At 60.3% G+C, this 25,299-nt stretch overlaps 1 protein-coding gene across 3 annotated transcripts; it reads left to right on the forward strand.

Annotated features, from left to right (window-relative positions):
• On the forward strand, positions 1-25,258 carry LOC309381325 (anion exchange protein 2-like). 3 transcript variants are annotated; one of them, XM_081932212.1, is made up of 23 exons: positions 1-123; positions 9,295-9,453; positions 12,736-12,910; positions 13,096-13,352; positions 13,436-13,569; positions 13,887-14,107; positions 14,698-14,834; positions 15,064-15,244; positions 15,940-16,075; positions 16,433-16,613; positions 17,790-17,913; positions 18,017-18,201; positions 19,567-19,792; positions 20,078-20,302; positions 20,527-20,675; positions 20,883-21,077; positions 21,244-21,447; positions 21,594-21,683; positions 21,893-22,059; positions 22,169-22,422; positions 22,603-22,772; positions 24,368-24,541; positions 24,636-25,258. In XM_081932212.1, the coding sequence occupies exons 2-23, from the start codon at positions 9,394-9,396 to the stop codon at positions 24,714-24,716; spliced, it is 3,726 nt and encodes a 1,241-aa protein (XP_081788338.1). In that variant the 5' UTR covers positions 1-123; positions 9,295-9,393; the 3' UTR covers positions 24,717-25,258. The 3 variants fall into 3 exon arrangements, with proteins under 3 accessions (XP_081788338.1, XP_081788339.1, XP_081788340.1); XM_081932213.1 differs by lacking the exon at positions 1-123 and adding an exon at positions 5,412-5,544; XM_081932214.1 differs by lacking the exons at positions 1-123; positions 9,295-9,453 and adding an exon at positions 12,436-12,631.
• The last annotated feature ends 41 nt before the right edge of the window (positions 25,259-25,299 follow it).

The following is a 25,299-nucleotide window of genomic DNA, read 5'->3' on the forward strand; positions in this document are numbered from 1 at the left end:
TAGGCGCATGCGCGGAGAGAGAGAGTGAGTGAGAGAGAGAGAGAGAGAGGGAGAGAGAAGGTCGGAATTGGAGGGTCGGGCGGCAGCCGGTTCGATCCCTGCTTCCACGCGCTGTCGGATCGGGTGAGTGGCGGTCGCGGGAACGAGGGCCCAGGGGACGGGGTTGTCCAGATCGGGCGTGGGGACTCGCAACAACAGAAGTCTGGGTCCCCGGAGAGGGGTGGCAAGCCCCCTCCTCTTGTGTGTGCGTGCATTGCAGACCCCTGACCCAAATGCGTCGGGCTAGCTATCGGAGATACGGCGGGCGCAGAGCCCGGAGTTACGACCCCCGGCGGCCGATAGGGCGCGTGACGGCTTGCAGACCCCTCCTTCCTTCCCCGAATTTGGGAAGGGAGGGCGTGGGAACGGTGCGGAGGCAGCCGGGCGGGTCCTGCCTTTGGAAGCCGCGGGCAGCGCACCTGTCCGGGAAGGTGTTGCGTAAGGCGGCTCCCTCCCCTCCCCAAGGCAGACTCGCCCGGCCAGACACCCCCCCCCCGCCACTTTTGCCCCGAGGGGCTGCTTTCCTCCCCCTTCTGGCTGGGGAAGCAGCACCCCCTCCCCAACTGGGCTCCGTGGGGTGGGATGGCTCCCCCCCCGCTCCTCCTATGCAGCCCCCACCCCACTTTTGCCTGGAAAGCAGCTCAAACTGGCCCAGCCCCCTCCCCAGAGAAGCAGCGGCGTCTTCCTGGCCCCCACTTTTATGTCTAGCCCCCCCCCTCCATCCGCCCCCCCTCAACTTTTGCCCCGAGGATTTGCCTGGAAAGCAGCCCCCTCCCCTTTCTGGCTGGAGAACCACTCCCTCCCCGTCTTCCGTGGGATACCCGGACCGAACCAGCTGAGTGTCCAGCTGATATGGCTACTAGTGGAGGATGCTGGGAATTGTAGTTCCGCAGCCCCCCTCCCACCCCGGCTTCCAGGAGTGGTTGACGGGGGGGAGCCAGGGGTGCTTGATAGACCCCCCCCCCTTCAGAGCCAGATTTCCTCCGCTGGATTTGGGACTGTCTCCCCCTCCCTCTCCCAAGGTTTTGGGGTTTCTTGGCAGACGGGGGGGGGGGGGGGGAACGACTCTAGTTTGAGTCTCTGCACTGGGAGGGGGATGCAGTCTGGAGGGAAAGGGGGGGCTGTTTTGGGCGGGGGGCTTGGTCCTATCCTCCCATCCTTTTCAATGCAGACCCTGCCGGTGGCATTTGCCCCCAGGGCTGAGGCAAGGGTTCAGTTTGTCCGCTTTGCCACCTCCAGATGTGTGGCTGGGCTGGTTTGGGGCCATCGCGGCTCAGGCTGCAAGTCAACCGCCCTGTGAGTGCCCCCCCCCTTCGTCTCCCCCCCAGAAATGCTTTGATTTCCCAGAGAGGTTGCAACATTTCCCCCCCTTCCCCCGCTTCCTCTACGGCCTGCCTCCAAAGCCCTCTAGGCATCCTCTGCCCCTCCCCCTCTTCTGAAGCCCCCTGGCATGGGGGAGCCCTGTCTTCACCTCTCCCCTGTACCCCAGCACCCTCCTTCCTTCCCCCCCTCCCCCAGTCAGAACCCCCATCGCTGGTTGGTTGGCTCTCTCTGGGTGAGAAAGTCCCTGATCTCCCCCATCAAGGCCGGAGCAGAGGCTCTTGGTGGTCCCAACATTGGTTGGTGGGTTCTCCTCCCCCCTCCCCCTCCTCCCCCTCGCAGGCCAGGCTCATGCAAGGATTGGGGAAGGGGACTCTTGAGGTCCTCTCGTCCAGCCCCGGCTCAAAGAGGGAATCCACGAGAAAGCACCCTGGCGGAATGGAGTGGAATGTGGAATATGGAATATGGAATAGAATAGAATAAGGAATGAAATGAAATAAATAGAATAGAATAGAATAGAGATTGGAATAAATACAGAAGAGAAGAGAATATGGAACATAGAAGAGATGGTATAAATGGTATATGGAATAGAAAATGGAACAGAATGGAATAGAAGAGAATATAGAAGAGAATAGCTGGAAGGGACCTCGGAGGTCTTCTAGTCCAACCTCCTGCTCAAGCAGGACAGAGGCCCCTTTGAGAAGAGGTGCCCACATTTGGGGTCTCTGGGGTGGGGCTGCTCTGCCCGTTCAGAGGCACCTCTGGCAATTGAGGGCTGCGTCTCCGATTGGGCGAGGTGGGCTCTGGGTCACGGGGGGGGGGGAGTGTCAGGGCAGGGCCCTCTACAGGATTCGGCTTGGTGCCCCAACTGTTCTCGCTGCCTCTGCTTCTGACCATGTGGAGCGTTTCTGAGTTCAAAATTGATTGTTGTCTGCAGGTAGTCCTCAAATTTACGACCGCAATTGAGCCCAAGATTTATGTTGCTAAGCGAGACAGTGGCGGAGTTTTGCCCCGCCTTGCCCTCTTGTTGAGTGACTCCCTGCGGCGGTTTAATAATAATAATAATAAATATTTATTTCTTAGTGAGTTTAGTGAGTCCCATGGTTGTTAAGCGAATTGGGCTTCCCCCTTGACTTGTCGGACAGTCGGTCGCTAATGGGGACACGGCGACTGTCGTAAGTAGGAGCCAATCGGGAGGCATCCGAGTGTAAATCGCGGGGGTGCTGCAAGTGTCATAAGTGTGAAATAAGGTCCTAAGTCAATTCTTTTCCCTGCCGTTATAACTTCAGTCACTAAGTGAACTGTCATAAATCGAGGATTACCTGTAGTGATAAATAGGGAAGTGGTCCCTTCCAACTCTGTGATTCTGGAAGGGTCTCTTGCTCGAGGAATGGGTTGACCTCTGAGGTCTCTTAAAACTCTATTATTTTGTAAGGGTCTGCAGCTTGAGCAGGGGGTTGGACTAGATGACCTCAGAGGTCCTGTCTAGCTCTATTCTGATTGGTTTATTTATTTATTTATTTTGGGGGTGATAGGGAGAAAACGGCTGGCTTCCCGGCAAAGCCACCAAGGTCAGTTCCTACATCCGTCCAGCAGCCGCTGGGAGGAGGGGGGGGTGTCAGGGGGAGCGGGGGGGGTCTGACTCACCAATGCGCCCGCCAACGGCCAATTCTGGCTAACTGGTGAGTCAGATCGTCCAGAAGCCGAGTTCAAGTTGTGTTTGCGTCAGTTCGTGCCCCAGGAGGGAGGGGGAGTAAGGGCAGGGGTGTGGGACTAAGCCCTTCCCCTTGATACAGGAACTCCTCGACTTACGACAGCTCCTAAAGTGTCCCTTCTGCGTTCTGATGGCCCGGAAAAAAGGTCAAAATCCAGAGGTTTAGCAAGCGGTTCGTATTGACGATGGGTTACAGCGTCCCGGGGTGGGGTGGGGGGCTCACCTGGTTACGGATCTGGGAAGCCAGATTTGACTTACGAACCAGGTGACTCACTTAACGACCGCAGGGGGTTCGCTTAAACACCGGGATAAAAAAGAGTGTCGAACGGGGCCAAACTCCCTAAACGTGTGTCTCCCTTAATGGTGGGTATGTTAGGCTCAGCTGCGGTCGTAAGATGGGGACGCCCCAAACTTCCAACGCACCGGTGTGGTGGCATCCTCCAGGACTGCTAATGTGCTGGGATGGGGGGGGGGAGACACCCAATCCACATCCTGCCACATCCCTCCCTCCCTTCCAAGACCCCCTCCCCAATACTCCCTCCCAGGATTAACCCTGCGTTGTCTGGCCTTCCCTTTCAGGCCTCCCCCCCCCCATGCATTTTCCTCCTTTGAACTGGGGCCTCGACAGGATTTGGGTGGGTGGGTCCCAGATGAGGCTGGGACACCTCTTTGGGGGTCCTTACTGGGTCCCTGGGCAATGGGAAAGAAGGGGGAAGGTAGATAGCCGCAGAGCCTTTCCCCGGGGAGCCAGGTGTCTGACTTTGGACCTTTGTTGGCCTCTGGAACTACCCGCCACTGGATGTTAGCAGCTGTAGGGTTTCAGTGGGGTGCTTGGAAGCGGCTGTTCCTTTCCCTGCCTCCCTCCTTCTGTCCACATCAGGGTCAGCCCCGCCGGGGGTCCTTTGGGATGAGGGTTGAGTAAGAGAATCACAGAGTTGGAAGGGACCTCGGAGGTCATGTAGTCGAGCCCCTTGCACCCGGTTGGCGCCGGACATCCTATCTAGATGGGGGGGGTCAGTTTGAGCCGCGAATGGATTTGGGGTGGGGGCTTCCATGCACCACACCTTTTTAGAGATGGAGCATTCATTTGGGGGCTGCACGCAGAGGGGTGGTGGGTGGGCCCTTGGGGACAGCTGGTTGGATCCTGAGGTCAGACTGGAAGACCTCCAAGGTCCCTTCCAAATCTGTTGTTCTAATTTGGGGAGGGGAGGGGGTCTCGATGGCTCCACTCGATCTGTGGGGCAGGGAGAGGGTGAAGGGAAGACCCAAACGCCCCCTGGGGTCTAGCCAAGCTCTGTGGGGAGAAGGCATAGGGAGCCCCCTTCCCATTTCCACTGAAGCCCCTGCCTGGAGGGAATGCGGGGGAGGGGGCTCCCTGTATATGTTTGTGTAGGTGTGTGGTGCGTAGGAACATGCAAAAGGGGAGCTTGGTGCAGTGACTGTGTAAATATAGGTGGTCCTCGTCTTATGACAATGGCTTGTTTAGAAATTCAGAAGCTGGGTTTCTCGACTCACCTATGTGACGGTCACAGAGGCCTTCGGGGGGGGGAATGTGGTCACGTGATCCCCTCTGCCGACCGGCTGACAAGCAAAGTCAAGTCTGCTTCTCTTAACGACCATGTTACTAACTGAAGGGATTCCCTTAGCAGGCACGGTTGCCAAATCGGGACAAAACGTGACCCTTGGCGATGGGAATGGTGGCCGTTTGGTCGAGGACTCCCCGTATGGAGGGCCTAGCCCACCCAAGGGCAACAGCCTATGGGGGGGGATGGTAGAGAGGCCGTCACCTCTGATCTTGCCCCTCCCCACACAGGGACAAGCGGGCACGGCCCTGGCACCCTGGCACTGGGCTATGAAGGTGTCATTGGGGGGCCACCCCCCTCCTCCCCAGTCAGCTTGGCAGGTGCCCATGATGGAGGGGGCAGCTGACCCACTCCATTTTGCCAGGCTGCTGCCCTTCTGAGGCCTGGCAGGGGGCATTTTTACGAGGGGGGGGGAGCCCGAGGCTGTCACCATCCGTTGGTAGCCTCGTGAGGCCGGGCATCCCCTCCTCCCTGGGGCGGGGTGGGTGTGTGTGTGTGCAGAGGGGGGCACGGGAAGGAAAGTGAGAGTGCCCCGGGAGGAGAGTGGCACTCACACCCCGACAGGCAGAAGTTCCTCCGGGTGGGCAGAGGGCGTCCTGGGATGGAGCAAAGCGTCCCCCCTCCCATCTGCCCACAAGCCGAGCCCTCCCCTTCCCTTTCCTGGGGGGGGGCATCGGGCGGTGAGGAAGCGAGGAGGGGACGGCCGGGAAGAGTGGCGGAGGCTGCAACCGAGGGGGCTTAGGAGGCTTGGGGGGGGGGCGGTGAAGGGGCATTTTGCTGACTCCAGGGAAGAACAAAGAGACGCCCTGCCACCCCCACCCCCCCTTTGCCCCTCCGGGTATCCAAGCTGCCTGGTGCTGCTGTGCCAGGGAGAGCTGGAGGCGGCAGGTGAGGGTCTCCTTTCGGGGAGGGGCGTGTGTGTGTGTTTGTGTGTGTGTGTCAGCCTCCTCCCTCCTGAGCCGGCCTTCCGCCTTGGCACAGCTGCTGCACTGGCTGCGGGGGAGGGTGCCCGGTGGGCTGCTGCCAGTCTCCGAGGCCGGCCGGTGCTCTGGGTGAGTCGTACGTGGAACCCGGCCCCTTTTGCAGCAGCAGGAGGCCCGGGAGCGATGGGTGAGTCGGGATGGAGGCGTCCCGGCCCTCCTGGCTCTTCCCACTGCTGTGATGCCCGGTTGGCAGAAGGGGCACCCTTTGGCTCCTGGGAGATGGGCGTGGGGCTGCCAGGGTGAAAATGGAGCATGGGAGCCCGGCAGGTCAGTTTGGGGGTCCCTGGGGGTCCCCGGGCACGCTTAGCCACCTTAAGTCGGGTCACTCTCATGCCAGTGTCCCCACAGATTGGCCCACCCCCCTTCCTTTTCCAAGCCAGGGGTGGAGTCTGTGCTCCCCCCCCCTCCAACCTCCTCTCTGAGGAAGCTGCATCTCCCTCCAAATTTCAGCATCGCCGGTTCCTCCAGCCTGGCTGGGACAGGAAATGCCAAGCAGCGGGCATCCAGGAGCTTTGGGTACCACCTCGCAGACAGATGGATTTTGGGTGGGGGGTGGTCTCCACGTGCCAGAAGGGTCCTCCTTTCCCCTCGGCCTTGGCAGAGCTGGTCCCACAGGTGGGGGAGAGGCCAGAATGGCTCCCATGGAGAGCAGGACGGCCCCCTTCCTGCCACCCGGGCACTGCCCGCCTCTGGACTCTTGTGGTTTCTGGTGATTCACCCTCAGTTGTGTTGGAGTGGGGGGGATGTGGGGGAGGGCTATTTTCAGCAGGCGTGGGTGACTCCAGCTCTGCCTGGGTGGGCCACCCTCCCCATGGCGTGGTGTCTGCTCTCCTGTCTAAAAATCATGCCCTTTTCCAGCAGCCGGTAACCACGTTGGCAGGAAGGGGGCATTGAGACTCGCTATCCGGAGGTGGAGCATGCACCATCCTGGCAGCAACTTCCCTCCCCCCCCCCCACTACCACCACCTTGGCTTCTGCAGCCCCTGGGCACGAGAGGGAAAGGGTCCTTTCCTCACCCAGATTGGCCTGGCATGGAAGCCTTTGCCAGCTGGGAAAGGGAGCTCTCAGGGCTGGGTTCAGCTGGGGTCCTTGGAGGTCTCTCAGTCGGGGGGACAGGGCTCATCTGGGGCAGCAGGCATCAGGAGAGGCCGAGTTAACAGGCCCGCTGAGGGGCAGGAGGCCACTGGATGCCCTTGCCAGCCCCCTGCCTGCTCTCTTTCTTCTAGGCAGGGCAGGGGGCTTCCTTGTGCTCGGGCTGGGGTCTGGAGTTAGCCAAACCGATGCTTCTCCAATGCCACCCAACGGAGGAATTTGGAGGGCACTCTGTTGCGGCTGGGGCCGGGCCTTCTCTCTCTGCCAAGGAGGGAGGGATATTCCTTTGGGGGGGGAGGGAGAGGGTGAGACCCTCACCCTGCCTGCTGCCTCTGCCCCTCCCCCACTGGGGGGGGAGGGCATCCTGAGGAATCTGGAGCGGTTGGAGCCAAGCCTCCTGGGTGGCAACGCTGTGCCCGTAATCGCCTTAGCCGGGCCAGCCGGGACTCGTCCCTGGAATGCAGCCGCGGAGTTGCCAAATCCTGCTTCCTCCCCCCCCTTCCTCCCTCCTTCCATGGCTCCAGGGTGGCACCAGAGGGGGCAGGAGAAGAGGGGCCTGTGGAAGGAAGGATCCCTGATTTCCCCCACCCGGCCCCTGGAATGTTGATGCCAGGCTGGTAGAGGGGCAGAAGCCTTGGCCAGCCCAGCTGCGAGGAGGGTGGGCACCGGAGGTTACCCTGGGAGGGAGGGGATGCCCCCACCCATGCCCTGCTTCCGGGGTGCCCTGTGGTGCCCGCCTTGTGGCCCTCCTGGCCCTCAACAGGGGATTCCAGTCTGGGCTGCCAGCTCTCCTCCCCCACCTGTCCCTGCCCGGTAGCATCTGAGCTGGGGCCAAGGGACAAATCCCCCTCCCCTTATTTGGGGGGTGGGGTTTCTACTGAGGAAGGGAACGCTAGAGAAGCCTTTGGCATGGGGAAGGGGGAAGCAGATGTGGGGCCGGGGGGGGCACCCCTGGCATCGGGGACGGGCATTGGAGCAGCCTGATCTTCTCTGTCATGTGTTGTGTTCATGGAAAGTGTGTGCCACGGGTGGGGTGGGGGTTTGTGCCATCTCCCCCCCCCCCAGTTCCCAAGCGGATGAGCCAAGGTCTTGTGAGGGCGAGTCACCCCCCCCCCGCTGCCCACTTCCGCTTCCCCCTATGCCCTTCCATCATCCCAGGGCATAGAGGCTCTGGGGAAGCTGAGGGGCAGAGGTGAGTGCCCTGGCCGCAGCTGAGCTCCATGGCTTTTTGGGGAGGGGGAGATGGGGGTCAGGCCAGCCAAGGGTTTATGGGTCCCGCAAACGCCAATGAGAAATCAGCCAGCGTGATTAGTGGGAGGGAGGCACTCTGCAGCGACCTCTGGGCCATCGTAAAGCCCCCTCCCCATAAAGCCCCCTCCACTTGGGGCAGGGAGGGGGCCGGGATGATGGCAACAATGAAGGGGCCGCTCAGTTTGGGCTGGATCAAACCGGCCGCATGCTGGAGCTAGGATTGATTTTGCCGCCTGCCGAGAGGGAGCGGAAGGGCCAAAACAAACGTGGGCGCAGCCCTTGCCCGGCAGCAGGGTGGAGGGGGAGAGGCAGGGGGACGGGATGGGGGAATCCACTAGCCGGGGCTTTTCAGTGGGCTCTGAGGATGAGGCTTCTGGTTTTGGTGACCCCAGTTGCCCCCCTGCCAGCTTTGGCCACCAGCCCCAAACCCCCAGCTGCCCTCCTCACACTGCCAGTCCCGGAGGGCTGTGTGCCACTCCCAAAGGCTGGCACCGAAGGAAGGAGACCTCTTGGGGGGGGGGGGTGGACAGGCGTTTTGCCCTCCGTCCGCCTGGCTGGCTCAGCGCCTGGCAGCGTGGTGCCCGAGGGAACCGGGCAGGCCGTTTGGGAGGGGGGCCAGCGGAGGTAAGCCACCTAATCCCTTCTGAAGCCTGTCCTGCACTCGTGACCCACCGAAGACTGGAGGGGCAAAGTCCACCGGTTAATGATTGGCAGCAAAGGGCCTCCCCCACCCCAACTGGCAACGCCCTTCCTGCCGGCCGGTGCCTACGACCGACTGCCGGCAGCCTCGGCCACCAACTGGTGGTTGTGGGGGGTTCGTTTATTCGGGACCCCCGTGAATGGGTCCCGCGAGCCTTAACCTCCTGCTTCCCTGTTGGGCGGGGGAGGGGGAAGGGATGCAGCCAAGCGCCTTCCTCTGTCCGTGGCTCAGACCGGATGGCATGGGGAGAGCTTTGAGCCAGCAGCCGGTTTATGGGAGCTTCTCCCGGGATGCCAACCGTTTTGGGGAGGGGGATTCGGTTGATCGCTCGGCACGTTTCACAGATCGGACCCCTGCAGCCCCTCTGGCGGGGCCACCTCCATGCGAATGCCAACCCGCAGGTGGCCACGGAGCCCCGTCACAGCCCCGACCCCCAAGGTGGCAAGGCTGGCACAGGGAGGGAGGCACTCAGGGCCCCGAGAGACGCATCTTTGGCCGGGGAGTTTTAAGACGGCTCAGTCCCTGCTGTGTCGCTTGGATGAGGACTGTTCCCAGGGTGGGTGGAGGGGATTAGTTGCCCCCCTCCTCACTGACCCCGCTTCTCCCCTGCAGGTTATGGTGCCGCCACTCCTTCCTCTGAGCCCTAAGGAGAACGAGAAAGGGTAGGGGTCCGGCTCGCCCACCCACCCACCCACCCACCCGAGGGTTGCCATGAACCGCGGCCGGGTCTCTGCCGAGCACCGTCATGTCGTCTCTGGCGCCTCCCAAAGGGTGAGTTCCCCCTCCTTCCCTTTGGAGGGGATTGGATTCGGGGGGGTGAGGGGTTGCCCGCGGCTGGCATCTCCAGCCTAATGGTGGGCACCTGTGGGGTCTCGGGGCAGTGGGCCCAAATGCCGAGGAGCAAAGGAAGGGGGAAGGGAGGTCAGAGTCTGCTCCAAAGCCAGCTTTCCTCCCCCCCCCCCAACCCATATGGGTCAAGGAACAGGGGGGGGCTGGCTGCCTCCCCCCTCCCTGTTTTAGTTCCCTGAATATGTGGGGAGGGGGAAGAGGCAGAAGAGAACACTGTCCGGCCGCTGATTTATTGGGTGAGGAGGGGAGTAACTGGGGGGGGGGGGGGAATATCCCGAGTCTGGACTGCCACCCTTCTCACTCCTCTGGAGCAACCCTAGGAGACCATCCTTCAGACCCTGCACCCCTCCCTCCCTTTCTCCCTCCCTTCCCCATTGCCCAGCCTGGATCCCAGAGGTCATGTAGACCAAGACAGCACCCAATGGATGGCGCTCTTCAGGTTGTCTACTTACCCACATCGGCCTGTTTGTGGGGCGGGTGAAAGTCAAGGACACCCACCCACTGGCCCGTTCATCTGGGGCAGGCTGAAGGCGACCCCCTCCCCACTTTGGAGGCTAGGAGAGGGAGGGGGGAGTAGTGGGACGCAGGTTTTCCTGGACTGAACTGCCATCTACCCCACCAGGAACCCAGGATGAGCGCAGTGGGGGTGGGGGGACTGGCTGTGGGTGGAAGTCTTGACCCACAGCTGTGGCAGCCAGAAAGGGACAGGGACCGGCATACGGCATGCCAATAGCTCCACCCACCCTCGCAGGCGCCATGGTGCATCCTTTGGGTGGGCCGAATGCTGTGATGTCAGGGCACGCGAGGCGTTGCTGGCCAGCTGACTACGGCCTCCTTTTGAGGCTGTTTTTCACCCTCCGGGGGCTTCAAAGAACCCCCTGTGCTCCCCGTGCTTTTGGCCCAGGAGCCAAAAAAAAAAGGTTCACCATCACTGGCCGAATGGATGCAGGGGGGGCTCGTGAGGTGTCTATGTCCCCCCTCCCCCCCCCCCGGTGCCTGCTCAAAGCCAGGCTGCACCGTGGGGGAATGGATCAAAACTTTGGGGGGAGGGTATGCTATGGATCAGCCTGCCCCCAATAAAGCATGTGCTGGCACTCGTGACCCCAAAGAAAGGGCTCCCCACAGGCCCCCTCAGTTGCATTTTGGTGGGCAGAGCCCCACATTGGAGTCTGTTCAGGTGCTGAGCGTGTCTTGTGGGGGGTGTTGGTGGGTCCTGCCCTCTTAGTGTCCTCTGCAAATTTGAATGAGTTCCCCTTCTAGTCCCTCATCGTAGTCATTGATGAAGATATTGAAGAGTCCTGGACCTAAGAGATAACCTTGTAGTAACCTTCCCTTCCGCCCCCACCCCCCACCCCGCTTACTCCCCTCCCTGTTGATGTAAGGACTACTCCTTGAGTACAGTTTGTCCGCATATACAAATCCATCCGGTGGTGATGTGTTCCACCCCTCTTTTTTTTCTACCGTATCAAGATGTAGATCGCGATCTACCCTGTCGAATGCCTTTCCAAAGTCTTAACTCTACTCTGTCAACGGCATTTTGCCGGTCCGTTAATTTAGTCACTTTGTCAAAGAATGAAATTGAGATTGGTTTGGCGTGATCGGTTTTTGGCAAACTCCTTCTAGCAGCTTTGTTTGTCTCTAAGGCCCCGCAGATCTGTCCTGATAAAAGGCCCGTGGAGGGCAGAGTAAATAAATAAACAAACCCCCTCAGCAGCCCATTAAAAGCAAGCAACCTTGGAAGAAAAGATTTGGAGGCAAGAACACGTAAGGGTGACTTACATGCCTTGGGATGCGTCCCTCTGGGGGACAGATTCCTCAAGTGCCCAGGAGCCAGCCCCCCCTTTCCCCTCCCCCCCCCCGTGGATCCCTCCTTTGAATAAAAGCAGAAAGAAGGAAGCGAGAGAGGGAGGAGAAGAAGAAAAGAGGAAGGAAGGAGAGGAGAAGAGGAGAAGGAGGTTGAGAGGGAGGGAAGGAAGGACAGACAAAGGGGGAGGAAGGGTGGGAGGAAGAGAGAAGGAAGAGAAGGAAAGGGAAAAGAGAAGGAGGGGAAAGAGAAAGAAGGAAGGAAGAAAGGATGAGGGGGAGGAAGGGAGGAGAAAAAGGGAAGGAGAGAAGAAAGGGGGAAGGAAGGAAGAAAGAAGGAGAGAGGAAAAAGGAAGGGATGAAGGAAGGAAGGATGAGGGGGGAGGGAGGGAGGGAGAGAGGAGGAAAAGGGAAGAAGAGAAGAGGAAGGGGGAGGAAGGAAGGAATGGGAGGGAGAGAAAAGAGGAGGAAAGGGAAAGAGGGAAGAAAGGGAGGGAGGAGGAAGTAAAGCGGGAGGAGGGAGGGAGGCCAAGCAAGGCACAAGGCGGGCGCAGAAGTGAAGCAGCCGACAGCAGAGCAGGGCCAGCCACTCCCAAGCCCATGTGCCCCGTCTCTGACATTGCCAGGAGGCCAGGATCACTCAACTGGGTTCACAGCCCCCCACCTCACCCCATAAATCGAAGCTAAAGTGCCCGCTCAGTGCTTTCCTCTAATTTCAGAGGGGTGTTGCACTCTGCATGTGCTCAGAGGCTTTTTAGAGGCAGCTCTCAGAGGGGATGGCTGGCTGGAGCAGGAGAGGCGTTTCCCCCCCCCCCAAGAGGTGATCCGTTGTTCTTGCAGCTAGAGAGGGGAGGGGTCTTCTTGGGGGTGGGGGCACGCCTTCCCCCTGGTGATGTGGACTGTAGCCCAGCAGTGGAGCCTGGGGGTCACTTCCGAGTTTGGGGTCCTACAAATATTTGGGGCGGGGAGGGAGGAGGTGGGGAGGAAGGAAGCGGGGTGGGGATGGTAGAAGGGGGGAGCAGGGTTGGAAGAAGGGGGGTGGCTTTTCCCTGCATGGCTAGAGACCTTGCGTGGGTCACCTTGAGTCGGGGGGGGGGAGGAGGCGGTCAGGATGGGCCAATCTGTGCTGGTGTCGGCCGGTGCGAGGGGCGCCCTGATCAGTCAATATTTGGAGTGGCACAGAGGCGATGGAGCCACCGCCCACCCGCGGACGACCTGACCTTCCCGTCTGCCCACGGCCAAATAAATCCCGCGGGCGGCCAAGAGCCGCCTTTGCAGCCGCAGCTCCATGGCTCAGGTAGGCAGAGTCTCGGGTCCTTTGTCTGCTCCCCGTGTCCCTTGCCCAAGCCCCCCCCCTCAAAACTCAGTGGTGAGTTCAGGCCTTATGTGCTTGCTCGGCAGCCGGAGCCCCCCGCATCTCCCCCCTTTGCGGGGTCACAGGAGGAAGAGGAGGAGGAGGAGGAGAAGGACCTGAGCCGGGCATTGCGCGTGGAGCGCTTTGAGGAGCTCTTGCAGGATACACACCCGCGGGGCGTGGACGAAGCTGGCCGGAGCTATAGCGAGGAGGATTTTGAATGTAGGTAGAATGGGAGGGGGCTGGCGGCCTTTGGGGAGGGGGGAGAAAAGAGGAAGGAAGCTCTTCCCAGCGTCATGGCGATGGGGAGGGGTCTGCAGTGTGATGCGGGCGCGGAGGGGTCACCCCGTGTCTCGCGGCCAGGGAGCGGCATTCTGTGGGAGTCGCAGCCCTTGCCTTTTCCCCAGACCACCGCCAGTCTTCCCGTCATATCCATCACCCGCTATCCGCCCACCTGCCCTCCGAGGGCCGGCGGAAAAAGGGCTCCCAAAGCAAGAAGAAGAAGACCCCCAGAGCCCGGGCCTCAGTGGCCGGGGAGACCCCCACCATCGAAGAGGAGGCGGAAGGGGGCCAGGAAGAGGAAGGGGAGGATGACACCTGCGACACAGAGACCGAGCCCACTCCAGAGGAGCTGCTGCCTAACAGCTCTCCCGAGGGGGTGCAGGTAGGGGCATATGGGGAGGGGGTGTCAGGGGGGGCAAGGGGGGCTTCCATCCCTTGAGCTGACCCTCCCTTCGGCCCTTCCAGTTCTTCCTGCCGGAGGATGACGCAGAACGGCAAAGCCCCCTCTCTGGGGAGCCAGCTTGTACCCCCCCTTTGCCCTTGGGGGCACGTGCCAACGCCGGGAGCCCCCAGGCAGCAGGGGCAACCAAATCAAGCAGGTAAGGAGGCCCGGGGTGGCTTTGGGGAAAGACAGGGCTGCTATGGGGCGAGGGTCCTTCCGGACTGTGAGGTTCGGGAGGCGCAGGATAGGGGAGGGGTCTTTCCTGGTTGGGGGAGAGAAGTGGCGGGAGGGAACTCTACTTTGGAAGAGCTGCAGGGGTAGTGGGTCCTCATGCTGTTCGATGGGCACAATGCCACCTGGAGAGCCAGGAGAATGCCAGGGGGTCTTTTGGGCATCTAGAGGCAAGGAAAACAGGGGTCAATCCGTGACAGGAGTACTGGGCCCGTGTTGCTGAGATGGGCTTGTATCTTGCAGCTCCGACCTGGAGGACTCCGGGGCCGCAGGGGTGGCCGAGGGTGGCTCCCCTCCCGAACGCCCACTCTCCAAATCGCAACCGGGCCACCGCAGCTACAACCTCAACGAACGCCGGCGGATCGGCAGCATGACGGGCATGGAGCAGGCGCGCTACCAGAAGGTGCCCACCGACGAGTCGGAGGCCCTGACCTTGGCCTCGGCGGACCTGGATTACATGAAGAGTGAGTGGGGCCAGGAGGGTGGGAGAGCAGGCTTCCGGGCTGGGAGGGGAAAAGGGGAGCCCAGAACTTTTAGAGCAACCTCCAGTGTCTACGCCAGGGGTGTCAAACTTGATTTCATTCAGGGCTCCATCAAGGTTGCGATTGACCTTGGCGGGCCGGGTGGACATGGCTGGGGGGCTCGTGGCCCTCTATTGTCTCCATGGGACAGCGGTGGCCCCTCGCTGACCCCATGGCAGCCCTGCAGGTCTCAGGCTGACCGCGTTTGAGCCCCGATGGCCGCCAAGTTTTAAATCAGTGCCCCGCTGGGTCGGAGGTGTCGGGGGCCGGTCCTGTTCCCAGGGAAGCCTCGTGGGCCAGATCTCACCACATTGGGGGCTGGATGTGGGCCCCGGGCCTTGAGTTTTATACCCCAGTTCTACGCCCTCTGGCCGCGTGGAGACTGTCACCTCTTGCCAGGAAACAGTGCCTGGACCTCCCTCCTTGTTGGGAGGTATGAGCGAGGCTCGCTGGAAGATTTCCTAGGAAGGCCTCGTGGGGGGGGGAGGTGTCTGGCTGTCCATGTCCCCCCTCCCACCAATCCTCTGCTGCAGGCCACAGGTTTGAGGACGTGCCAGGCGTCCGCCGGCATCTGGTACGGAAGAGCACCAAGGGACAGGTGGTACACCTGGGCAAGGACCGGCAGGAGGCCAGCGCCTGGCTGCGGAAGCAGGACCGGAAGCCCCACGAGGTGAGGGGCCGAGGGGGGAAGGAAAAATCTGGGTTTGGCAGGGTGGGGCCTCTGCTTTCTGCCCCTGGATAACCTCAGATGGGCCTGTTGGGGAAACCGAGGCCTTGAGGCACTCAGGTCCACCCGCCAGAACCGAGAGGTCCCGTCTGAAGGGGGGGGTCTTGCCAGACCCCGTTCCCTCCACTCTGAGCATTGCTCTTCCCCCCCACCCGCCACCACTCTGACCTAGGTCTTTGTGGAGCTGAACGAGCTGATCCTGGACAAGAACCAGGAGCTGCAGTGGAAGGAGACGGCCCGCTGGATCAAATTTGAGGAAGATGTGGAAGAGGAGACCGACCGATGGGGCAAGCCCCACGTGGCCTCCCTCTCCTTCCGAAGTCTGCTGGAGCTACGCCGGACCCTCGCCCACGGTAAGCAACGAGGCAGAGGGAAGGGGATTCCATGGGTCTGAGCCATGGTTTTCTCCAGGATCGAAGAGAGCCGGAGTGCTGTTGCAGTTCAGTGGGGCGGGGGCTAGCAGGTGCCAGCTGTGGCCGTGCCCTCTGAGTCCAGAGACTCTTGTGCCTGCTCGCCACGCTGCTTCTGGCGGTTTGTTACGGGTCCGGATTGTGGGAGGGGCTGGGAGGGAGGAGCCTTTTGGGTATTTTGCTGCGAGCGCCTGGGTGAAAAAAGGGAAGGGGGAAGAGGGAGGGGGAGGATGGAGGGCAGGAGGGGGAGGGGGAGGCTTTGCTGAGAAAACCGGTTCCTTCTGCCAGTTGATAAGAGGACAATTGAGGTAGGTCCCGCTTCGCTTCTCCTCTTGGTGGGGGGAGTGGGATTCCGGGGGATACTGTAAGAGACCAAGCCTTTCCATCCAGACCAAACGAGGATTCATCCAGGAGGGAAACTGAGGCCGGAGATTGATCAGACGGTCTTTGAATCGGTTCTACATTCAGGACGGAAGGACAAAGGGACCAGGAGCGGCCGACACGGGCAGCCAGAGGTCTCCCCATGGCCGCCCTAGGCACGGGGCCTTCTCACCCAGGGAACCAACTGGAGGGCCCCTGGCAGCCGCTGTAGCTGCTCAAGAGTGCCCTCCCACAATCCTCCCTCCTCTCCCCTGCAGGGGCCGTCCTTCTCGACCTGGATCAGAAGACGCTGCCGGGGGTGGCCCATCAAGTGGTGGAGCAGATGATCATCTCTGACCAGATCCGGGCTGAGGACCGTGCCAACGTGCTGCGGGCGCTGCTACTTAAGCATAGGTGGGTGTGTCGGGGTTACCCCGGTCTGGCCGAAGGTGGAGAAGAGGCAGGGAAAGCTCCACTTTGGACCCAGCTGAAGGACCTGGAACGCGAGGCTCGCTCATCCGCAGCATGAGGCTCACTCCTCGGAACCACAAGGGGGGCTCGTGGGGACCGCGAGGGGGGCTGGTCCGGAGCATGAGAGAGTCGCTCGTCTGGAGCGCGAAGTGTCGCTCATCCGGATGGCGAGGGTCGCTCGTTGGGACCGCCAGTTTCCCCGGAGCTCCTCTTTCTTCCTGGGGTGCTGGCAGATGGTGGGAGAGCGCCCGAGATGCTGACCGAGGCGCAGCTTGACACACACGGCGGTCTCTCCCGCAGCCATCCCTGCGATGAGAAGGAGTTCTCCTTTCCTCGCAATATCTCAGCCGGCTCGCTCGGCTCTCTGCTGGGTCACCATCACAGTGCCAACCACGTGGGAGAAGGCCCTGAGCCCACCATCACCGACCCACTCATTGGCCCTGTGGGGGAGCATGAGACGCGGGTGGACATGGAGAAGGAGGTGAGCTCCCACAGAGACCCCCGCCTGTCCGAGGGGGGCAGCCGACTTGTCCTGCCCGCCCGCCAGACAGGGAGGGGGGGGGTGAGAGAAGAACCACGGGGAGCGGGGAGGCAGACGTGGCAGCTGGCCTACCAGGTGGGAACAACTGGAGAAGATCTGATGTTAGGATGGAGCAGACCCGGGTTCAAGTCCACTGCCAATCGTAGAGTGCAACTGTGCGGACGAATGAGCTGTGGTGATAGGATCTTTGTAGCTCAAAGCTGAACGGGGGCGGGGTGGGGTGGGGGTCGCTGAGCTTGGTAAAATCATCAGTGCAAGAAAGGAGGTTAGAGACCGAACCCCATCATCTCTTCCAGCACTGATGCTGTTACCTAGTTTGGCAGTGAAAGGTCTGAAAGAAAACCAGCCACTAAATAAATTGTGACGGATGTTGAGATCAGGGGGGGCTGTGGTCCAGAGAGGTGGGTTCAAGCCCCCCTCTCACCCTCCACCCCTGTGGGTCACTCCAGCAGGGAAGCCGAGCTGCAGCTGAGCTGCATTGTTGACTAAAAAAACCAGCACGGGATGAGAAAGCGGAACAGAAAATATTTTGAGTCCTGGCAGAAGCCTTTCAGTGAAACTACAGCTACTCCTTGCTTAATGACGGGCGGTTTTTAGGACCGCTCGAAGTTTTGAGACCCTTAGAACAGGAGCTCGTGGCCAGTCAAGCAGCCCTGGCTACCCTAAGTGGTGTGGGACACCCCCACCCCAAAGTCATATGACCACGCGGTGGGCCACGGCATCCCACCTGCGTCTCGTGATGCTTTTTCCCGGTTTCTGGCAATGTATGCCTGAGAAGGGGGTTGAACTAGATGATCTCCAAGGTCCCTTCCAACTGTGATTCTGTAATTGGGGAAGGATCTCCTGCCTGAGCAGCGGGCTGGACTCGATGACCTCCACGGTCGCTTCCGACTCTGTGATTCTGTAATTCTGGAAAGGTCTCTTGCTTGAATAGGGGCCTGGACTAGATGACCTCCAAGGTCCCTTCCAACACTTGTCACTCTGTTATTTATGGGCCTCTTACTGGAATCAGGTTCGGGGGCTGGGGAAGAGTCGAGGGGCGCCTGGGGCGGCATTGATGGGGCGGCCAGCAGCCAATGGATTCCGGGGCTCATCCCCACCCCCACTCCCCTGTAGACCCTGCAGAAGGAAGTGGCCTCCCCTGTTCTGTCCGGCACCATCACTCGCTCCAAGTCGAAACATGAGCTGAAGCTGCTAGAGAAGATTCCAGACAATGCCGAAGCCACTGTGGTGCTTGTGGGTAAGGAAATTGGGGTGGGGGGATGACGGGGTACTTTAGCCCCCAAGAGGACTTGGGGGGCGCAGGCCTCAACAGACACCCCACACCTGTCATCTTCCCACAGGTTGTGTGCAGTTCCTGGACCAGCCCACCATGGCCTTTGTGCGGCTGCAGGAGGCTGCCCAGCTGGACGCTGTCCTGGAGGTGCCGGTGCCGGTGCGCTTCCTGTTTGTGCTCTTGGGTCCCGGCAGTGCCAACATGGACTACCACGAGATCGGGCGCTCCATCTCCACCCTGATGTCCGACAAGGTAGGTGCCATCCTAGGACTCGGCATTTGGGGCCGCGGCCAACTCCCCAAGGCCAGTTCTCTATGGCCAACTCTCCATGGCCAACTCCTCATGGCCAATTCCTCATGTTCAATTCTCCTACCCAACTCTCCATGCCCAACTCTCTATGGCCAATTCTGTATGACCAACTCTCCATGGCCAACTCCACATGTTCAATTCTCCTACCCAACTCTCCATGGCCAACTCTCCATGGCCAATTCCTCATGTTCAATTCTCCTACCCAACTCTCCATGGCCAACTCTCTATGGCCAACTCTCTATGGCCAATTCCTCATGTTCAATTCTCCTACCCAACTCTCCATGGCCAATTCCTCATGCCAATTCTCCTACCCAACTCACAATGGCCAACTCTCCATGGCCAACTCTCTATGGCCAATTCCTCATGCCAATTCTCCTACCCAACTCACAATGGCCAACTCTCTATGGCCAACTCTCTATGACCAATTCCTCATGTTCAATTCTCCTACCCAACTCACAATGGCCAACTCTCCATGGCCAACTCTCTATGGCCAATTCCTCATGTTCAATTCTCCTACCCAACTCACAATGGCCAACTCTCCATGGCCAACTCTCTATGGCCAATTCTGTATGACCAACTCTCCATGGCCAACTCCACATGTTCAATTCTCCTACCCAACTCTCCATGGCCAACTCTCCATGGCCAACTCTCTATGGCCAATTCCTCATGTTCAATTCTCCTACCCAACTCTCCATGGCCAACTCTCTATGGCCAATTCTGTATGACCAACTCTCCATGGCCAACTCCACATGTTCAATTCTCCTACCCAACTCACAATGGCCAACTCTCCATGGCCAACTCTCTATGGCCAATTCCTCATGTTCAATTCTCCTACTCAACTCTCCATGGCCAACTCTCTATGGCCAATTCTGTATGACCAACTCTCCATGGCCAACTCCACATGTTCAATTCTCCTACCCAACTCTCCATGGCCAACTCCCCATGGCCAACTCACTGCAGCCAAGTCACTGCAACCAACTCCCCATGGCCAACTCCCCATGGCCAACTCTCTATGACCAACTTGCTGCAGGACAGGAGTTACACTACAATGAAAAAAATGTTGGAATAGAATAATTAAAGAACAAAACCAGGGACAGAATGAAACGTGAATGGCAAACCTTAAAACATTTTTTAATTGTTTAAATAATTCAATTTAATTGTTCAATTGTCCCGCAGCGAATTGGCTGCGCGGAGTTGGCCACAACAAGTTAGTTGCAGTTAGTTGGCCACGGCGAGTTGATTGTAGCAAGTTGGCCGTGGCGAGTTGTCCTTACTCTGCAACCGTCCCCTTCTGCGATTGGTCCCCAGCAATTCCATGAAGCAGCTTACTTGGCCGACGACCGGCACGACTTGCTGCAGGCCATCAATGAGTTCCTGGACTGCAGCGTGGTTCTGCCGCCCTCGGAGGTGCAGGGTGATGAGCTGCTGCGAAGCGTGGCCCACTTCCAGCGGGAGATGCTGCGCCGCAGAGAGCAGCAGGAACGGCGGCTGATGGCCGGGGCAGCCCTGGAGCCCAAATCGCCGGAGGAGAAAGGTAGGCTGGGGAGGGGCTGGGGGCTGCAGACCCTTGCGTCGGCTTTGGCCGTGTGTGTGTGTGTGTGTGTGTGTGTGTGTGTGTGTGTGTTAGTCTCTATGCCCTGGTCCCTCTGTTGCTTCTGTCCACACATAACATAAGGCAGACTGAGATCTGTTCTGGGACATGCTGAGTGCTGATTTTCTCAAGACCCTCTCACGGGGGGCAGGCTCTTATGATCAGAGTGGGGGGGGGGCTCTGGCAGGCCTCCCCCTCCCTGATTTTCCGTTTGCCCTTCCTCCCCAGCCTTGCTGAAGCTGAAGGTGGAGGAGGAGGAGGAGGAAGAGTTGGAGGCCGATCCTCTTCAACGCACTGGACGACCTTTTGGAGGGCTTGTCCGGGATGTCCGTCGGCGTTACCCCAAGTACCTCAGCGATTTCCGAGATGCCCTGGATCCCCAGTGCCTGGCTGCTGTCATCTTCATCTACTTTGCGGCCCTCTCACCTGCCATTACCTTTGGGGGGCTTCTGGGTGAGCGAGGGGGGCGTGGCTTCGGGGCCACAGGGGAGGGAAGGGAGCTAAGGCTCAGGGCCCTTTGAGCCTGGGCTCCCCCATTGTCTGTTCCGGGTGAAGCAGAGCCCCTGGCTTCTTCAGGCCTGGGGTTGGCTCGAGGACCCCTGGGGCCACGGGGGAGGCAAGAGAGAGGGGGGATTGGGACCCCCCTAAACCTCAGCTTCCCCCTCCCCCTCTTCCAGGCGACAAGACCGAGGGTCTAATTGGGGTCTCAGAGCTGATCATTTCCACGGCCATTCAGGGCGTTCTCTTCTGCCTCCTGGGGGCTCAGCCACTCCTGGTCATCGGCTTCTCGGGGCCCCTCCTGGTCTTTGAGGAAGCCTTCTTCACGGTGAGTTTGGGGGCTGCCCAGATTTCCGAGGGGTGTCCGCTCAGCTACAGTCCCTCTGCCACATTCCCTAGATCGGAGGGGGAGGCTCTCCGCCTCTTGCAAGCAGGGCCCCTCGGCGTTGTTCCCCTCCCCCAGCTCGTCCCTCCTGATCCCATGGAGACAACCCTCGGACCGCCGGGTCTTTGTCCTCTTTTTGCCCGTGGGCAGTTCTGCACCTCGCACGGGCTGGAGTACCTGGTGGGCCGCGTCTGGATCGGCTTCTGGCTTGTCCTGATCGTGCTGGCCATTGTGGCCTTCGAGGGCAGCTTCCTGGTGCGCTTCGTCTCCCGCTTCACCCAGGAGATCTTCGCCTTCCTCATCTCCCTCATCTTCATCTACGAGACCTTCTTCAAGCTCATCAAGGTGACCGGAGCAGGGAGGGGGTCCCACCGCCAAGACACGGAAAGGGGCGGACGCAGACTGAAACTCAAGCAGAACCGCCGGGAAGGGGTCCTTGGTGGCAATGATGGCCGAGAGGTTTCTCCCCCAGGTGACGCCTGAACCCCTTCTGCTCCCTCCTTCCACCTAGATCTTCCAGGCACACCCGCTACACGGCTGCAAGAACGGAACCAGCGACATTCCGGGACTAGAGAACGGAACAATCATCCCTGATGCTTCGGAAATGACCTGCCAGCCCAACACGGCCCTCCTCTCGCTGGTGCTGATGGCCGGCACCTTCTTCATCGCGTTCTTCCTGCGGAAGTTCAAGAACAGCCGCTTCTTCCCCGGCCGGGTGCGTGGCCTGTTCCGGGGGTCCCGGAGGTGGGGAGGGTCTGGGGGAGATGTTGTCAGCAAACGGAAGCGGTGCTGCAGGGGAGGAGGCACGACACTCCACGCGTGCTCAGAGGCTCCTATGGCTGAGCAGGTCTCTCCGGGCAGGTCCGGCGGGTGATCGGAGACTTTGGGGTGCCCATCGCCATCCTCCTCATGGTGCTGGTGGATTCCAGCATCCAGAAGACTTACACTCAGGTAGGAGGGGAGATTCCTGGGTTCCCCTTGGAGTTTCCCCGCAAGGGAGGTCTGACCATGCAATCCCCTCCCCAGGCATGCCCCCTGGCTGGCTCGCAAGAGGCTCTGGCCGGCTCCTGAGCAGCCCCTGCTTGCCTCTTTCGCTTTTATTCCACCCCCCCCCCCGCTCCAATTTTTTTCTCCTGCTCCTCCCCCCCCCCCCCATACAGAAACTGTCGGTGCCCAGTGGCTTCTCGGTCACGTCCCCCGACAAGCGAGGCTGGGTGATCAACCCTCTGGGCAGCAGCAAGGTTTTCCCCGTGTGGATGATGGTGGCCAGTGTGCTGCCCGCCGTTCTGGTCTTCATCCTCATCTTCATGGAGACGCAGATCACCACGTGAGTGTTCCTGGCCTGGGGGTCCTCTTCCTGTCCTCCCCTGCCGACCTTTGGGGCTCACATGGAGAGAAGCCCCCCACACATGTCCCGCTTCCCCCTCTGCCCCCAGGCTGATCATCAGCAAGAAGGAGCGGAAGCTGCAGAAGGGCTCCGGCTTCCACCTGGACCTGCTGCTGATCGTGGCCATGGGCGGCTTCTGCGCTCTCTTCGGCCTGCCGTGGCTGGCGGCTGCCACGGTGCGCTCCGTCACGCACGCCAATGCGCTCACCGTTATGAGCAAGGCCGTGGCCCCAGGGGATAAGCCCAAAATCCAGGAGGTGAAGGAGCAGCGGGTCACCGGGCTGCTAGTGGCTGTCCTTGTGGGTGAGTCGTTGTACTCCACCGTTGATCGCAGGGTGATGGTGGACTGACGCGGCCGACTGTTCTCCCCCGCTCTGTCCGCACGGCCTTGCTGCTCACTCCGGCGTCTGGATGTGGAAGGAGGGCTGCTGTGGGGCTGTGAGGGGGAGGGACTGAGCGCCTCCTTCCTGCCCCTCCCTCCAGGCTTATCCATCGTGATCGGGGACCTGCTGCGCAGGATCCCGCTGGCGGTTCTCTTCGGCATCTTCCTCTACATGGGCGTCACCTCACTGAACGGGATCCAGTTCTACGAGCGCCTCCACCTGCTGCTCATGCCCCCCAAGCACCACCCGGACGTGCCCTATGTCAAGAAGGTCAGGCTCTCCGGACACAATGCTGTCCCTCCCTGTGGGAGGGGGTGGGAGGCCTGTGGGTCCTGAGATGCTCTGCTTTTGTGATGTCTCTCCGCCCCCCCAATCCTTCTCTGTCCCTCCTTTCTCCTTCCTTCCTTTCTCCCTGCAAAGCCTCTCTCCTCCCTCTTTCTCGCGAGGCCCAGCCCCTCCTCTGGATGCCGCCCAGTTGGTGATGACATTGGCACGGGCGACTGTGCCCGGCTGGTCTGCTACCGGCTCGGTGCGATCTGCCTTTGTTAAGCTCTTTCCGAGGGAGCCTCTGCCCCTTTGGCCTTTTCCAGATCTGCTTGCTCTGGTGCCCGGAGGCAGCTGGCACATTCCTGGCACGTCTGGGCTCCGCTCCCTTCCCTTCGCACCCCTTTTTCCAGCCGAAACTGGTTTTCCTTTTACAGTGTGAGTTTAAGCTTCTTCCGCCACATCTCGTTTCCACCTGTTTTTATAGCTCTGCTGGCTTTTTTTGATGGCCGCGCCATCTATTTGGGGGCATAGCCCATGGTTACGGCAGTTCTTGTCACGCTCTTTGACGTACATGCAAGTCGGTGGGCTCCAACACCACTACCCCTAGGCCGACACAACCACACAGATCTCTGGGCTACACACAGAGAAGCACTCCAAGGCTAGTACTCACTGCTTACTACTCCACTCTTTCCTCCTCCTGCACCCCAACTACACGTCATTGACAACCGTCCATTTAGTAGACAGTTCAACATTACGATGGCACTGAAAAAAAGTGACCATTTTGCACCTTTGTGACCGTCCGGCTCCTGTGAGCCTCCTGGCCGCCCGCAGCCCCCCTCGCCCCAGGGTCACCCTGAAGGTTGCGTTTACGCTTGCCCCTCCCACAGAACCATCCCTTCTTTCCACCCTCCCCCCTGCTTCAGGCCACCAACCCAGAAAGGTTTAGGTCCCCTGCGTTAGTCAATTTCAACCATCCCAGATAATTTTTAAAAAGTGAATGGTGGTTATTCCCATCCCACTTTGTCCCTCTCCTTTGGCACGCTTTCTTTCGGGATTCCCTTCCGTTCGTTTTTTAAATATGTAGAGTGTAATTCTTGTCCCACGGCGAGTTGTCGTAGCTCCTGCGGCAGGCTTCCTTTGTGACTGGCGCCTTTCTGGCTGCGTCCAGGGAACACAACCGGCGTGGAGGGCGGTTGCGGTGTTGTCAGGCTGAGGGCCTTGGGAGGCCACGGGCGGAAGAGATGCCCGTGGTTGGAGCACTGGCAGAGACGGACCCCGAGTGGGCCCTGCCAAGGCTCTCAGCCCAACTGGGGGCCCAGCTGGCCAGCCCTGCTTGGATTTACGCACGCAACAGGGCCCCGTAAATCCCAGGACGATTCACTCCTTTTCCTGGGCACGAAGGGGACACACATTCGCCTTAAGTAGGAGGGAACCTTGTTCGGCTTGCCATGTTGCGTCGCGTGTGTATATGTGTGCATCGTGTCGCAGGTGTGGCTGCCTACAACTGTCTACCTCCCTCCCCCAACCCAGCCTCGCAGGGATGCAAACGGGGGGACCAGGCTGCCCGCCCAACACGGCCTCCTTTCGCTCCTCCGCAGGTACGAACGATGCGAATGCACCTGTTCACGCTCCTGCAGCTGGCCTGCCTGGCCGTGCTCTGGGCCGTCATGTCCACCGTGGCCTCGCTGGCCTTCCCCTTCATCCTCATCCTCACCGTGCCTCTCCGGTTGTGCCTGCTGAGCCGCATCTTCACGGAGCGGGAGATGAAGTGTGTAAGTTTGGGCTGCAGAGGTGGGGGGGGGGAGGCCTGGTCCTGGAGGAGGCCAAGCCCACCACCCATGTGGGTCTCTCCCCCCCCCCCTGCAGCTGGACGCGGCCGAGGCGGAGCCCATCCTGGACGAGAGGGAAGGGGTGGACGAGTACAACGAGATGCCCATGCCGGTGTGAAGAGAGGAGGCTGAAACCTCGGATGCCGAGAGCTGACACCCCCCCTCCTCTCACCCCAGTGCCTTTGCGTGTCAATATTGGAGGAGGGGGCGGCCTTGAGCCCCTCCTGACCCCTTGCATGGTCTGTCTGCGGAGCAGCATCCCCCACCCGGGGCCCCATCAGCCGCTGGAGAGCTTACGCGCACCCTTCAATTCTATGCACCAGCCAGAGGGGGGTTCGACCCCTCCAGGGAGGACCATGACTGCCTTTAGGGTCTCAATCCACAGCTTTATCAGAGGTTGGGGGGGGGGGCTGGGAGAGAAATCGGTTGAGACAGGACTGGGCCCCGGCCCCATTGAGCCTCCCCCCCCCCCCACATTCAGGTCAAGGAAAGCCAGGAGCAGGAAGTTGGCCCCTAGCCACGGGAGGGGCCTTTCTTGGAGCAGGTTCCTTCCCTCTCCCCTCTTAATCCACTGGGCCAGGCAGTGTTGAAATCGGGGTCCAGGGAGGAAGGAAGCAGGGGGGGAAATGTTGACGGATAATAAAGCAGAGGGCTCCTGTATGGGCGTCTCACTAGTTTTGTTGTTGGGGGGGGGGTGTCTC

Source organism: Natrix helvetica (genome assembly GCF_964273705.1).
Source record: "Natrix helvetica genome assembly, chromosome: Z".
NCBI classification, from domain to species: domain Eukaryota; kingdom Metazoa; phylum Chordata; class Lepidosauria; order Squamata; family Natricidae; genus Natrix; species Natrix helvetica.

Bases quoted from the DNA above. Each gene is read 5' to 3' on its own strand.
- LOC309381325 (XM_081932212.1), top strand. From the start codon at position 9,394: ATGAACCGCGGCCGGGTCTCTGCCGAGCACCGTCATGTCGTCTCTGGC. The intron at 16,076-16,432 runs GTGGGTGTGTCG...TCTCTCCCGCAG, and splicing joins GCGCTGCTACTTAAGCATAG to CCATCCCTGCGATGAGAAGG. The intron at 20,303-20,526 runs GTGAGCGAGGGG...CCCCTCTTCCAG, and splicing joins TACCTTTGGGGGGCTTCTGG to GCGACAAGACCGAGGGTCTA.